The sequence below is a fragment of the Petromyzon marinus genome, chromosome 61 (assembly GCF_048934315.1).
Source record: "Petromyzon marinus isolate PM22_M1 ecotype Great Lakes invasive population chromosome 61, UKy_Petmar_22M1.pri1.0, whole genome shotgun sequence".
NCBI lineage: Eukaryota > Metazoa > Chordata > Hyperoartia > Petromyzontiformes > Petromyzontidae > Petromyzon > Petromyzon marinus.
The window spans coordinates 11,128,594-11,143,480 of record NC_133727.1 but is presented as its reverse complement, the minus strand read 5'-3'; the positions used below and the strand labels follow the sequence as shown (position 1 = coordinate 11,143,480).

General features: G+C 48.3%; 1 protein-coding gene across 1 annotated transcript in view; it reads left to right on the top strand.

Annotated features, from left to right (window-relative positions):
- LOC116955783 (short transient receptor potential channel 7-like) overlaps nt 1–14,887 on the top strand; it is an 88,267-nt gene that overhangs the window by 57,991 nt on the left and 15,389 nt on the right. The window contains exons 7-10 of the mRNA XM_032977106.2: nt 1,428–1,644; nt 3,041–3,271; nt 10,273–10,537; nt 14,294–14,489. Of these exons, the coding sequence (XP_032832997.1) occupies nt 1,428–1,644; nt 3,041–3,271; nt 10,273–10,537; nt 14,294–14,489 (909 nt within the window). The remainder of the gene's footprint in view (nt 1–1,427; nt 1,645–3,040; nt 3,272–10,272; nt 10,538–14,293; nt 14,490–14,887) is intronic.

The window sequence follows — 14,887 nt, the reverse complement described above, 5'->3', positions numbered from 1 at the left end:
ATTAACACCGAGCACGTTTGCGAGAGTCTCCGGTGAACGGGACGAGCCCCCCCCCACCCACGCCCTGCGACTTGCAGTACGCCTCGGAAACGGGAAAAAGGAGCTTGCATTGTCACGCGACGAACTTTACGTTCAGCGGCAGGGTGGGCCAGAGGTGATCACTCGAAGGAATCTCAGTGGCAGCTCTGTGACGTCCGCTTCCGCGGGGACGTCCTCCAACACGCGGGCAGTTCGCGCTGCCCTGCGAGGCATCCGTTGGATCCCCTCCCACCCCACCCCCCTCTCTCTGTTTTTTTTTATGATCAGAGGAAACAAGACGATGCTCGGTGTAGTCGGCACTTTGCTTCATTCATCATTTAGTCTTTTTGTTTTTTAATGCTTTACTTTGTGTAAACCCCCCACCCCTTTTTAAATGAAATATTTCACAAAAGATTTCAGGCTCTGCTCTTCTTACCCCTTCCCTCTCTCTCTACACCCCTCTCTGCCCCCCCCCCCCCCTTTCTCTCTACCCCCTCTCTCGCGACTCCATGTCTATGTTCCCCCTATGTTTTATATTTAATATTTGTAATAGTATTATAATTTTGTATTATTATTATTATTTCTCGTGACGTGATGGACCGAGTATTTTGGATAGAGCCCGGGGGGAAATCCAAACAGGCTTCAAAAAGGAATTGCGAATGCTTACGGGGGATGGTCCATAAGGCCGAGCTCAGAATCCTAATCTAGGAATCCGATGAGCTGTGAAGCTCTTTTTCACGGACGTTCAGTACGGGCAGATGTGGTGGCTACCCACATGGCTTCCTGCAATTCAGCACTGCGAGGGTTGGTGGATCGCCGCGGGTTACGAAACTCCCTTCCCCGTGGAGGCGTCGGGGAGGTGCCAGCCCCTGGCTCTCTCTCGGCAGCAAAGGCGGGCGGTGCAGTAGAGCGCAGACGAATCCACGTCTCTCCCATCCATAGAGGGTACAGCGTTGCCCCCTCGTGCATGTGTGGGTCGCTTCACCGGGTGCTCCGGTCTCCTCCCGTGCCGCACGAGCCCTCTCGCCGTTAATGTCCGGATCCGCGCGATGATGGTAAGCCGCCACTTCGTTGGGCTATCGTTTGTACCAGCCAGGGTCGCTGCGGACAAAGACTTAGATAGCTCACCTGGTAAAATAAAAAAAATAGTTCATAGTTTCGTAGATTTTATCATTCTGAATAACCACCGGGAACCATGCGCGCGAGCGTGGCTGTGCATGACCCCCAGTGGGTGGCCATCCGTTGACCTCGGTCAACCCATGCCCTCCGCTATGCTTCGTGATCGCTCACGCGGGCGCCTCCACGGAAAACGACGGAACCGGTGCGCGGGGAGGGGGGTCTAAACGTTCACCGCCGCCGCTGCCCCCCCCCCTACCTACCCCCACCCGCGGGTTCGTCATGCGACGCAGATCGGGAAGGTGCTGCGGAGCCCGTTCATGAAGTTCGTGGCGCACGCCGCCTCCTTCACCATCTTCCTGGCGCTGCTGGTGCTCAACGCCTCCGACCGCTTCGAGGGAGTCAAGCTGCTGCCCAACGAGACGGAGACCGACCACCCGCAGCAGCTCTTCCGCATCAAGACGACGTCCTTCACCTGGACGGAGCTGCTCATCGTCGCGTGGATCATCGGTGGGTGGGCACGTGCTCGCTCGGAGAGCAGGCGAAGTGCGAAACAAAGGCGTTGTGCGTGTGTTTAGTTTGTTGTCCTTCACCCGCACCTCTGATTAACACGGTTGGCTACGTACGTTGCGAATGAAGCTCAACGTACAGTACATGTGCCCACGTGTATGTATGTTGTGGGGAGCGGTAGTGTCGCGGTTATCGCTCTGCGCTCAGAACCCGGCGACCTGAGTTTGATTCCCGCTCACGGCCAACACCAGTCACGATTATCTGAATCGTCCCTGGGCCTCACCTAGGTACTCAAATGAGAACCTGGTGCAGTGTGTAAAACATCACCACTCGGGAGACAAAGGCGGCCGGAAATGGTGTTGGCCACCCACTCCCTCGTGAGCTGTACCGGCCTTATTAGGTGCTCACTAACAGCACTTGTCCCAACAGCCTGTTAAAGCTATACGGGGGATATTTGCCTTTGTGTCTGTCGGCATATCGCGGATTTGCGATTGCGGCTCTTTTCACGAAGGTAACCCTCACTTTGGGCAAGGGGCTTGCTGTTACTCATTTGAGGCTGAGTAGACCTAGGGGGAGGACCAGATATTGGCGACCGAGTGGGAATCGAACTCGTGTAGCCATGTTCGTAGCGCAGTGTGCTATGACCGTCGTGCCACCGCATGCGCGCACAATCGTGCGCATGCACAAACGCTTGCGTGCAGGAAATTGGGAACCAATTTATTTCAGCTCGACTCGATGCTGTAATATCACGTTTACACGTTATATGTGTCCTTATGTAAAGTTAATCCAAAATAGTATAGATTGCGTTGCTGTTGGAGACTAAATAAAACCAACACAATTTATCAAACTTGGAAAATGTTTGCAAATTTGCACATTTCTAATAAACTGCCATACCATTCATTAAATACTTCCATAGACAATTCCATTCTGGGAAGTGTGACAGTGGCAATATGTAAATTTTCTCGCCTGGTATACAGGATGTCGTGGGTTTGATCTCGACTCTGATGATGCCTGTATCGTTGGAGTCTGTGTGTCTCTATTTTTTCTCCGTGGTCCCATGATTTTACTCCAGGGTCCTGTGGTTTTTTTCCCCTCCACATTTACAATCGACGTCACGCGGTCAGAGTATTCGGCCGCTGCTATCAATCACGACGTGGCGACAAGCCACTTCGTTTGAGCTATCGTGGGCAATGGCCAGGTCGCTTACTCAAAAAGAGCTATATAGCAGCTAAGTGGGCCTTACAAAATACAACAAAAATAATTTATAGTTTTAACAGTTTTATAGTTTTTATCTACCACATATGGATATTTAAAAAAAACATCATTAAAAACATGATTCTCGTGTTTCCACTGCCCCCCCCCCCCTCCCCGGCTTCTCGTCACCACCTCGCCGCAGGGATGATCTGGGCCGAGTGCAAGGAGCTGTGGGCCGAGGGGCTCAAGGAGTACCTCTTCCAGCTGTGGAATGTCCTCGACTTTGGCATGCTCTCCATCTTCGTGGCGTCGTTCACGGCGCGCCTCTTCGCCTTCCTCAAGGCCTCCGAGGCGCAGCGCTTCGTCGACTCGGAGGGCTTTCCCAACGTCTCCAACGCGACGCTACCCGAGCACATCCGCTACTTCAACCTGGGTGGGTTTTGACGTTGCCGTGTGAGCAGTAGGATTCCGCAGGAACCGATGTTATCCATATATAAGGCTGTTTTCTTTTTTAGTTTTTTACATCGTGGAAATATAAATATGTCGTTCAAGCTAAACAATTTTTTTTGTATTTTACCGGGTAGCTCTTTTTTTTTACGTAACTCTGTTTTCAGAAGTGACCCTGGCCACCACAAATGATTGCTCAACGAAGTGGCTTATCATCATCACGTGGACATTCATAGCAGCCAAATACTCTTAAAACGTGTGATGTTGATTCTAAATGTGGAGGGAAAACCTGGAAGACCCCGGAGAAAAAATCCACGCGACCACAGGGAGAAGAGAGAGAGAAAGAGACACCGGAAACTCCAAATATACAGCAGGTGTCAGGGTTGGAATCGAACCCACGTCCTCCTGTATACCAGGCGAGGTAGTTAACATCTCCTAGCCACCGTGATGATGATGAGAGAAACGCAGACTTCTAATATACAGCAGGCGTCAGAGTCAGGATTGAACCCACGACCTCCTGTATACCAGGCGAGGTAGTTAACATCTCCTAGCCACCGTGATGATGATGAGAGAAACGCAGACTTCTAATATACAGCAGGCGTCAGAGTCAGGATTGAACCCACGACCTCCTGTATACCAGGCGAGGTACTTAACATCTCCTAGCCACCGTGATGATGATGAGAGACACGCAGACTTCTAATATAGAGCAGGCGTCAGGGTCGGGATTGAACCCACGACCTCCTGTATACCAGGCGAAGGAGTTAACATCTCGCCACCATTGCGCCCTTAAACCAGCCACCACCTGGCACAGCCAATCAGCAAGGATTGTCACGTAAAGAAAACATTGGAATGAATTACGAGTTCAGCACTCCAGCCTGATCAGGCTACAGCCAGAATTGTGGAGAAATCCTCCTCCTGCATCGGTCTTAAATAGAGGGGATAAATGTGATGTCATCACTAGTGAGCCTATCAGCTGCGAAGACCAGAGCAGGGGGGGGGGGGGTTAATGTAGCCATATCCATTACAATGGATATCTATTATTAGTAGGGTTATGCACAGTTAATTCTTATGTAAATCTAATTGATTATGTACGTTTAATTGCAGAAGATGCAGAGTGTCCATTACTGGCTGCTCACAATTGATCACCATCGACGTACCTGTATAGGCATGCTGTTTCAGCGTATTTCTTGGATGGGAGCTCCCTCGTCCGCTGCTGACGTTCCCAACGCGCATTTCCGACGGCATTCCCGACAGCGTTCCTGATGGTGTTCTCAACAGCGTTCCCAACGCGCATTCCCAACGGAGTTCACGATCGTGCTCCCAACGGAATTCCCAACGGTGTTCCCGACGGCATTCCCGAAGCTTATTCCCAATGCGTGTTCCCAACGAAGTTCCCAACGGCATTTCCGATGCTTGTTCACAACGCACGTTCCCGACGGCGTTCCCCATGCGCGTTCCCAACAGCGTTACCAACAGCCTTCCCGACGGCGTTCCAAACGCGTTTTCCCAAATTCGCGTTCCTGATGGCATTCCCGACGGCGTTCCCGATGCGCGTTCCTGATTGTGTTCCCCACATGCGTTCTCAACCCGCATTCCTGATGGCGTTCCTGATGTACCGTTCCCAACGTCGTCCCGGACTGTGTTCCCGACTTCCTTTCCCCGTGGCATTCCCGACCCTGTGGGTGCCACCCGACGCTCTCCGGGTTTGTACCACGCATCGTTCGATGTCCAACGTTTTGATCAGCGAGCCGGAAGTCTTTTTGTGATTTTCAAATCGGTTTTTGACTAAGAAGCTCCGGGCGTGCGGAGCAAAACGTCGGACGTCGAACGACGAATAACTCGCAGTCCAACCCGCAACACGTCGGAGAGTTGTATGGCACCACCGTGGCAATGGGTGCAAGAGCCATGCATTAAATCCATCGCCCATAATCCGCGATGGATTTAAACAATAAAAAGCGAAGCATTGCAGAAAGCTGTTTAAGATTCATCAAGGTTGTAACGCCACCTGGTCCTCAAGAACATCTCACGCTTGAGGAGAAGAGGGATGCTGAGCAAGGTTACAGGCGCAATACTAAGGTGGTGTGGACATGTACTCAATTGCTAAACTAAACGACTTTTGTATTTTACCAGGTAAGGCCCAACTGAGCTATTCAGCTCTTTTGCACAAGCGACCTTGCCACAAATGACAGCTCAATGAAGTGGCGTTATCATCGCGTGGAATTTTATAGCAGCCATATACTTTAAACACGTGACGTTGATTCTAAATGTGGAAGGAAAACCCGTAGGGTCCCGTAAAAAAATCCACGTGACCACAAGGAGAGAGACGTGCATACTCCAAATATACAGCAGGCGTTAGGGTCGGGATGGAACCCATGACCTCTTGCATACCAGGCGAGGTAGTTAACATCTTGCCACCGCGGTGAGAAAGAGCTCAGATCAGGTTATGAAGAAGGCCTTTGATGAAAAAAATTAAAGAGGGGATGATTCAGGAGAGAGACAGCAAACAAGGTGGCTGGGCTGCCTTGGGGAGGACGCGATGGAATTGGGGGTGAGATTGAGAGGTTGAATCAACGAATTAGGATCACAAGCGGAAGGAGGAAAACTGACGAGGAACCCTACCCCATAGCTAATTGGAATGATGGCAATTAGAAAACTGACCATAAAATTCCACGTACATTTAAAGCTTGTGTGTGAATGAGTTGTTTGAATCATTACATTTCAGAATCGTGAGAGATGGTGACTGCTTTGGTAGGCCTTCATCCAGAAGTATATGTATCATAGCCGGCGACAACAATGATGAAGAATAATAATGATGAAAAGCACGTTTGCAATTAAAGGGACATTACTTCGGAAACGTTCGGCAGCTTTTAGCCCAGCCGGCCAATTGAGCGATCACCGCTCACCGCCCACCACTGACTCATTTCGCGCATGCAGAGAGTAAAGCCGTTGTCATCCCCACGGCTGTCCGCTGACCGTTGTCAAGCCGTCTGCAGTGAATTAGAATGCGAGAGACCCGCGGGGCGGCAGTGGCGGCGGTGAGGTCAATCGGGTCACCCCCCCCCCCCTTTCCGCTCTTGATGATGTGCCCGCTCCGGCGATCGGAGCGGGCACATCGTCAAGATGATCGGAGCGGCGATCGTCAAGATGATTGGAGCGGCGTTTTGCCGCTTCCACACCGAATGCATTTTCAATCAGATCCTAAAGGGGTGTTCTCTTTTTTAAAGTGGCTCTAGGTGCCGAATTTATGATCGGGTGTGTGTTGTTGTTGTTTTCTTACTTTACTTACGAGGTTCCTGCATTGATCCGCATTTACGTGGGAAAATAAATAATAATGATATAAGGATTGAAAACAAGAGACCACTTACATACGCATGCGTCAAACCTTCTGATTGGTGCAGAGAGGCCTCAAAGGGGATTGGCTACGACCAGATAATTAAAACTAATAAGTAGAGCAATTCAAACGTAAAAGGCGGGAAACGAGGGTTGACTGTCGGGGTGACGGTTTACAACCGTTAAGAGAAAGAGGACGACGATTGGCTGAGGGAATTGGGGCTGAGCGGACCTTCCAGAAAGGGCGCTCGAGGGATATAAAAGGGGGGTAGTACAAAGTGAAGGGGCGGCTTGGAGAGAAGATGATGTTCGAGAATCGAGAACCAAAGCCCTGGCCTAAGAATAGTTGTTGGTGTCCCAAATAAAGGCTCTTAGTAAAGCAAGAACGCGTCTCAGATTCATAAAAAAATATATATATTTTTAAATTGTCCTCACAATGAATACAAGCCGGGCAATTGCAAATGCCAATATTGCACCTTCCTCGCCCATCGCAATTTTGATGTAAGATGATGAAAGATTAATGTGATAACCGCCCACTAAATTTCTGCCTCCAGGGGAGAAAGTCTGTTGCTTCGACAATGACGATGATGGTGGCGGTGACCGACACTTAAATTTCATGCAATTTGTGCAATATTCATGCACCGTGTGTATATATGCGCGGTCGTGATGATGTATAAATGATTTATGAATCGATGGGGCCGGCTCGTGGTCGGCGCAATAACGGCTGAACTGCGGTGTGTACACGGGGGTGACGTGGCACCGTGGAGCGTACTGTTATTGTACTAAAACGAGGAGTGAGGAATCACATGCGCGCATCGAATCCGTGCAACGCCATCCAATGCGCTTTGGTCTCTGGAGGTATTTGACGGGCGATGACAACGTGACCTTGTCAGCTGCACGGAGGCCGAATTGACGAAACGGCAACCCCTTTGATCAATTTGGCCGGTGTTTCCTGTGCATCGAAAAGCCCTTCTCAGCGTGAAGCGTGACTTCACGCTGAGATTGGACTCACGTCGGATCCCCCCTTTCACGAGAGTCGCCGTGACCTCTGTGTCACGGATGGAGCCAGGTTCATTCGCACTTTCAAATTTAAGTGAAAGTGACTACTGGTCAGGATCTGTGCTGCACAAAAGGGGACACTGAAGCCCCGCTTGGCAATCGTCGCACACAGGCACAGGTGCTGCTGCTGCTATCAGGGCTCAACATCTCAAGCGAAAACAATGTAAACATTAATTACCATTGTCATTTTGCGTTTCAAAATAATGAAAATGTACAAAAAAACAGCTTGCGTAGCTGCAGATAATGTGCGATTCAAAATGAAGTTTATTTCGGGTTAGATTGGCGTGTAACAAAAGTGTTTTTTCCCTTTCTGGCAATAAAGCAGGTGTTAAGATGTTAAAACACCAAACGTAAACCTTTTGCAAGGAATCATGTCTGCATTAACCACACATACTTGTGGTGAACATACAAAAAAAACATGCTCTGATAGTATGTGCATCGTCTTTGAAACGGATTGGTCCACACCAGAGACAGCTTTCTTTAGAGCCTATTCTCAAACAGTGGACGCCAAAAGGTGAACATCACAAATACAATGCCACTATCAGTACATTGAGAGCTCGGGGTGAGCAGCTACATCATGGGACCTTCCTTGGCAATATCAAAGTATAAGACTAGGTTTTTCCCTTTCTGGCAATAAAACAGGTGTTAAGATGTTAAAACACCAAACTGAAACCTTTTGCAAGGAATCATGTTACCGCATTAAGCACATATACTTGTGGTGAACATGCAAAAAAATGCTCTGATAGTATACAGTGAGGGAAAAAAATATTTGATCCCCTGCTGATTTTGTACGTTTGCCCACTGACAAAGAAATGATTAGTCTATAATTTTAATGGTAGGTTTATTTGAACAGTGAGAGACAGAATAACAACAAAAAAATCCAGAAAAACGCATGTCAAAAATGTTATAAATTGATTTGCATTTTAATGAGGGAAATAAGTATTTGACCCCTCTGCAAAATATGACTAAGTACTTGGTGGCAAAACCCTTGTTGGCAATCACAGAGGTCAGACGTTTCTTGTAGTTGGCCACCAGGTTTGCGCACATCTCAGGAGGGATTTTGCCCCACTCCTCTTTGCAGATCTTCTCCAAGTCATTAAGGTTTCGAGGCTGACGTTTGGCAACTCGAACCTTCTGCTCCCTCCACAGATTTTCTATGGGATTGAGGTCTGGAGACTGGCTAGAACACTCCAGGACCTTAATGTGCTTCTTCTTGAGCTACTCCTTTGTTGCCATGTCCGTATGTTTTGGGTCATTGTCATGCTGGAATACCCATCCACGACCCATTTTCAATGCCCTGGCTGAGGGAAGGAGGTTCTTACCCAAAATTTGACGATACATGGCCCCGTCCATCGTCCCTTTGATGCGGTGAAGTTGTCCTGTCCCCTTAGCAGAAAAAAACACCCCCAAAGCATAATGTTTCCACCTCAATGTTTGACGGTGGGGATGGTGTTCTTGGGGTCATAGGCAGCATTCCTCCTCCTCCAAACACGGCGAGTTGAGTTGATGCCAAAGAGCTCAATTTTTTTCTCATCTGACCACAACACTTTCACCCAGTTGTACTCTGAATCATTCAGATGTTCTTTGGCAAACTTCAGACGGGCATGTATATGTGCTTTCTTAAGCAGGGGGACCTTGTGGGCACTGCAGGATTTCAGTCCTTCACGGCGTAGTGTGTTACCAATTGTTTTCTTGGTGACTATGGTCCCAGCTGCCTTGAGATCATTGACAAGATCCTCCCGTGTAGTTTTGGGCTGATTCCTCACCGTTCTCATGATCATTGCAACTCCACGAGGTGAGATCTTGCATGGAGCCCCAGGCCGAGGGAGATTGACAGTTATTTTGTGTTTCTTCCATTTGCGAATAATCGCACCAACTGTTGTCACCTTCTTACCAAGCTGCTTAGCAATGGTCTTGTAGCCCATTCCAGCCTTGTGTAGGTCTACAATCTTGTCCCTGACATCCTTGGAGAGCTCTTTGGTCTTGGCCATGGTGGAGAGTTTGGAATCTGATTGATTGATTGCTTCTGTGGACAGGTGTCTTTTATACAGGTAACAAGCTGAGATTAGGAGCACTCCCTTTAAGAGTGTGCTCCTAATCTCAGCTCGTTACCTGTATAAAAGACACCTGGGAGCCAGACATCTTTCTGATTGAGAGGGGGTCAAATACTTATTTCCCTCATTAAAATGCAAATCAATTTATAACATTTTTGACATGCGTTTTTCTGGATTGTGTTGTTGTTATTCTGTCTCTCACTGTTCAAATAAACCTACCATTAAAATTATAGACTCATCATTTCTTTGTCAGTGGGCAAACGTACACAATCAGCAGGGGATCAAATACTTTTTTCCCTCATTGTATGCATTGTCTTTGAAACTGTCACGGCACGTCATGGCACGGCTCGGCTTTCTGCAGTGGAATAAAAAAACAATGCCGGCACCTGCGGAGCTGTGCTGAGGGCCGGTTCGGCATGGCCCACCCCGCGGCGGCGATGGCGGCGGCTCTGCCTCGCTTGCGCGGCGGGGAAAAAAGATGCGCAAGCTACTTGGCCAACAATTTGACAAGTGTGCGCGTGTGCACGTCTGTCTACCCCACCAGCTCGGAGCCACTGGCTCCCCTCGGACCCTCAGATCATCTCCGAGGGCCTCTACTCCATCGCCATTGTGCTGAGCTTCTCGCGCATCGCCTACATCCTGCCGGCCAACGAGAGCTTTGGGCCCCTGCAGATCTCCCTGGGCCAGACGGTGAAGGATATCTTCAAGTTCATGGTCATCTTCATCATGGTCTTCCTGGCCTTCATGATCGGCATGTTTAACCTATACTCATACTACCGGGGCGCCAAGGTCAACCGCGCCTTTGTCACGTGAGTCTCTTTGAGGATTTGGGGAGGGTTGGGATGGGAGGGAGGTTGTGGCCAGAGTGGGCCTCGATATCAGAATCTTTGTTTTTTATCCTGATGAGAAATACGATGAGCTAAGAAACTATTTTTCACAGGCGTCCAGCAGTTAGCCTCATTTTGACCCACGGGGCACCCCCGAAAGGTCAAAACGCCGAGCGGCCAGCAGCGACGAACAGCAGTTGTGAAAGGTGTCGTCGATAAAGAGTCGACGTTCCTCAAATTGGACGAGGTTCAAATTTGGAGGTCGAACTGGCGACCTCCAGATTGCAAGTCCGCTGTGCCGACTGTTGCTCCACGGCCACGTCTCACGTATCGTGAGGGGAATTCCTGAATGTTCGTGCGTACATACGTTGAACTTCTTTCGCACCATACGCAGCCTACTGCACTAAACAGATATGGGCGGCAGGACAACTAAACACAAACAGCAGTTCTAAAGAAATCTGTTTTCAATTTAGTATAGTGTAGTGTATAGTAGTGTAGTGTATAGTAGTGTATAGTATAGTGTGTTGTAGTGTATATTGTAGTGTATAGTATAGTACGTATGGTGAACTTCTTTCGCACCATACATTGCCAACCGTGCTCATCGGCGGTGCGGGGGAAGGACAACAAAATAACACAGAAAAAGCAGCTCTAAAGAAATGTGTTTTCAATTTAGTATACTGGTATAGTGTATAGTATTGTATAGTGAAGTGCATAGTGTAGTGTACAGCGCAGTCTCGTGTATAGTGTAGTGTATAGTGTAGTATGTATGTACGTTCAACTTATTTCGCACCGTATGTTGCCAACCGCGGGGGGAAGGACAACAAACTAAACACAAAAAGCAGCTCTAAAGAAATGAGTTTTCAATCTCCAGGATTTTAAAGTGCATAGCTCCAGCGGCTTCCTAATATTGGAAGGAAGAGCATTCCGGGCGGCCGCAGAAGCACATCTGAAAGCAGCACCATGCGATGCGGTGACCACGGTCTTTGTTCGATGGCTTCGCCAAAACACGCCGCTGCTGCGAGGATGATCACAGGAGTTCGCGTGGTGAACCATCATTGGGCTAATCGAGAGACAAGCATCAGCGTGGCCTCTCCGTGACTATTAAATGCTCGACCCGTGGACGACTGTGTCTGTGTGTGCGCCGTGCGATTTAAGGCGGAGAGCGGCCAGTGTAGCGGTTAGCGCTACGCTGCGCAATGAATCCGGCATCCCGCGTTCGATTCCCGTTCACGGCCAACGCCAGTGACTATTGTGTCAACCGGTCCTGGGCCTCCCCTAGGTCGACTTGGCCTCAAATGAGTAACTGGTGCGGTGTGTAAACATCGCCACTGGGGAGATAAAGGTGGCCGGGCGTGGTGCTGGCCAACCACCCCCTCCTGTTCCGTTCCGGCCCTCATAGGTTCTGCTCGCTAACAGCACTTGCTCCTACAGTCTGTTAAAACTATACGGGGGATCTTTGCCTTGCCTTTGTGAGATTTAAGATGTGGATGTGTGAACAAAATATTTGTAATTTCTGCAATGAGTGCAGTTCCCTCCGAGGGCACATTCATTATTTGCAACTCAGGGCCTACGGCAATGACTGCACTAAACTTCCCCAGTAACTGGATGGCATTGCGACCAATTTTTTTTTGGTTGCAGGGAGCTTTGATAAAGTCTGCCATCAAGTCCTAGGAGGGTTTCGGCAATTTTGTATTTCTCAGTATCGCTTTGTAATTTCCTCACAATGTTTTGCATCGTAAAAGAAAATGTAACATTAAGCTCCGTCTGTGACCCATTTTCTCGCCAAAATGGTGGCACAAACGATCTTACAGTGGCCACATTACTTTTCCCCCTAATGCATCATATCGTGGAGAGTTCTCAAAAGTATAAACGGTTAAATAAGATTTTTTTCTATGGATTACGTAATAAATCCTATATATATTTTGCAAAATTGCTCGACAGATTTTCATTGAATAATTAAAATTCACTTTATTTTAATAATAATATTAATCCACCAATGGGTGGAGGCTACTCCAAGCCATGTCTGTCATGGCTTTTTTTTGCTACCATACTTCACCACGCTGGTCATTGCGGCTCAGCGAAGGTTGTTGAACTCGGGTTACCGGATTCGTAGCACGCCACAGCAACTGCTGTACCACCACTCCGCTCCAATTTCAAAATAGGTGACTTTATTCAACCTTTAAAGTCTTCATCACATTTTTAATAATCCTTTTGTGTTTCCCCAACGGCGACATTTTTTTTGTGTTGTCCTTCCCCCGCAACTCCCATTAGCACGGTTGGCTACGTACGGTGCAAAAGAAGTTCAGTATACATACTGCCGATAGACTAACACTACCCCTAGACTCACACTACCCAAAGACTCAACACTGCCCATAGACTAACACGACCCATAGACTAAGACTACCCATAGACTCACACTACCCATAGACTCAACACTGTCAATCGACTCAACACTGCCCATGGACTAAAACTGCTCATACACTCAACACTACCCATAGATGAACACTATCCATAGTCTAACACTGCCCATAGACTCAACACTACTCATGGACTCAATACTATCCATAGACTAACACTACCCATAGACTCAACACTGCACCTCCAATGAGCGCGGTTGGCTACGTACGGTGTGAAGGAAGTTCAACGTATATACACACAAATTACTCGCAATGCAGCCCACCTCATCCAAAGATCAGAAGCTATGGAGAGTTGAGCCTGGCGAGTGCTTGGATGGACAACCACTATGCATAATAGGCGGCTGGGCTCTGTGGAAGGCAATGCATTTGACCAGACCTCAGGCCGGTTAAATCAAGGACCTCTAGGCTGGCTAAATGGTTAAATGGATGTATGTAATCTTGAACTTCGTTTGCACCGTATATAGCCAACCGTACCAACAGGAGGTGAGGAGAACCGTGCTAAATCAAGGACATTTAACCGAGGCATATTTATATTCATAAACTGACAACCATGTACTTATATTATTTATTTGTACTTATAAACTTTATTTGGTTTTATTTCGTGACTTTCCTATACTTTGTACCCCTATGGTGTTTTTAATATTGTTTGTTGTTGTAACTTTCTGACTCGCCCCTTAACGGACATCGGTAGAAAAGAGCTTTGTAGTTCATCGGATTCTTCCAGTCTAAATAAAAAAATCTAAAAAGATTCTGAAGACCACTTGACCACCATGCATCAGCACCACGTGACTACGGCTGTGGGTCTACGGAGTGACCATCAGAGGGCATTGCAATGAAACCCATGGTTTATTATTCCCTCATTATTACACTCGCGCCACTGGTATACAGGAGGTCGTGGGTTCGATCCTGACCCTAACGCCTGCTATATGTTTGGATTTTGCGCTGTTCTCTCCCCGTGGTCGCGTGGATTTTTTTCTCCGGGTCCTCCGGTTTTTCCCTCCACATTTAGAATCAACATCATGTCCACGTTTTAAGCCGCTTTGCTTAGCCATCAGTTGCGACGGCCAAGTCGCTTATGAAAAAAAAGAGCTGTATATAGCTCAGCGGGCCTTGCGTGTGGTAGTTTTATTTTATATATGCACCCCATGTGGGTAAGTGGCAGAAGGTCTCTTGTCCACCCGTGTATTGACCGTATCATATCAGACTCCGTGCCCCATGCTGCTGCAATTCCCTTGGCCCCCCGGGAATTGTCGACGTTTATCCCCCCCCCCTTTTACCCCCCCCCTTCCACCGATAATTTGCGCCGCACCAACGCGCGCAGAGTTGAGGAAAGCTTCAAGACCCTCTTCTGGTCGATCTTCGGCCTCTCCGAGGTGGCTTCAGTCGTCATCAACTACAACCACAAGTTCATCGAGAACATCGGCTACATCCTCTACGGGGTCTACAACGTCACCATGGTGGTGGTACTGCTCAACATGCTCATCGCCATGATCAACAGCTCCTACCAGGAGATCGAGGTGAGGAATGTGGGGGGCGGAGAATGTTGCCTTCCATAATAGAGGTTTTTTTTGGGGGGTTAGATCGCGTAAATATATAAATGTGTCGTTAAAACCTGCCACCACCCGACACAGCCAACTAGTAAGGGTTGTCACGTAAACAGAACGTGCCAATTCGTCACTAGTACAGCACAACGGTGTGTTGGACAGCCAAGCCAGAACATTTACAACCTGAGTACAACACACCGGTGTGCTGACGAATTGGCATGTTCTGTTTACGTGACAACCCTTACTAGTTGGCTGTGTCGGGTGGTGGTGGGTTGTAACGACACATTTATATATTTACGCGATCTAACCCAAAAAAAACTCCTCTATTATGGATGATATTGGTCGTGAAAGCCTACGTGTTAAATGTTGCC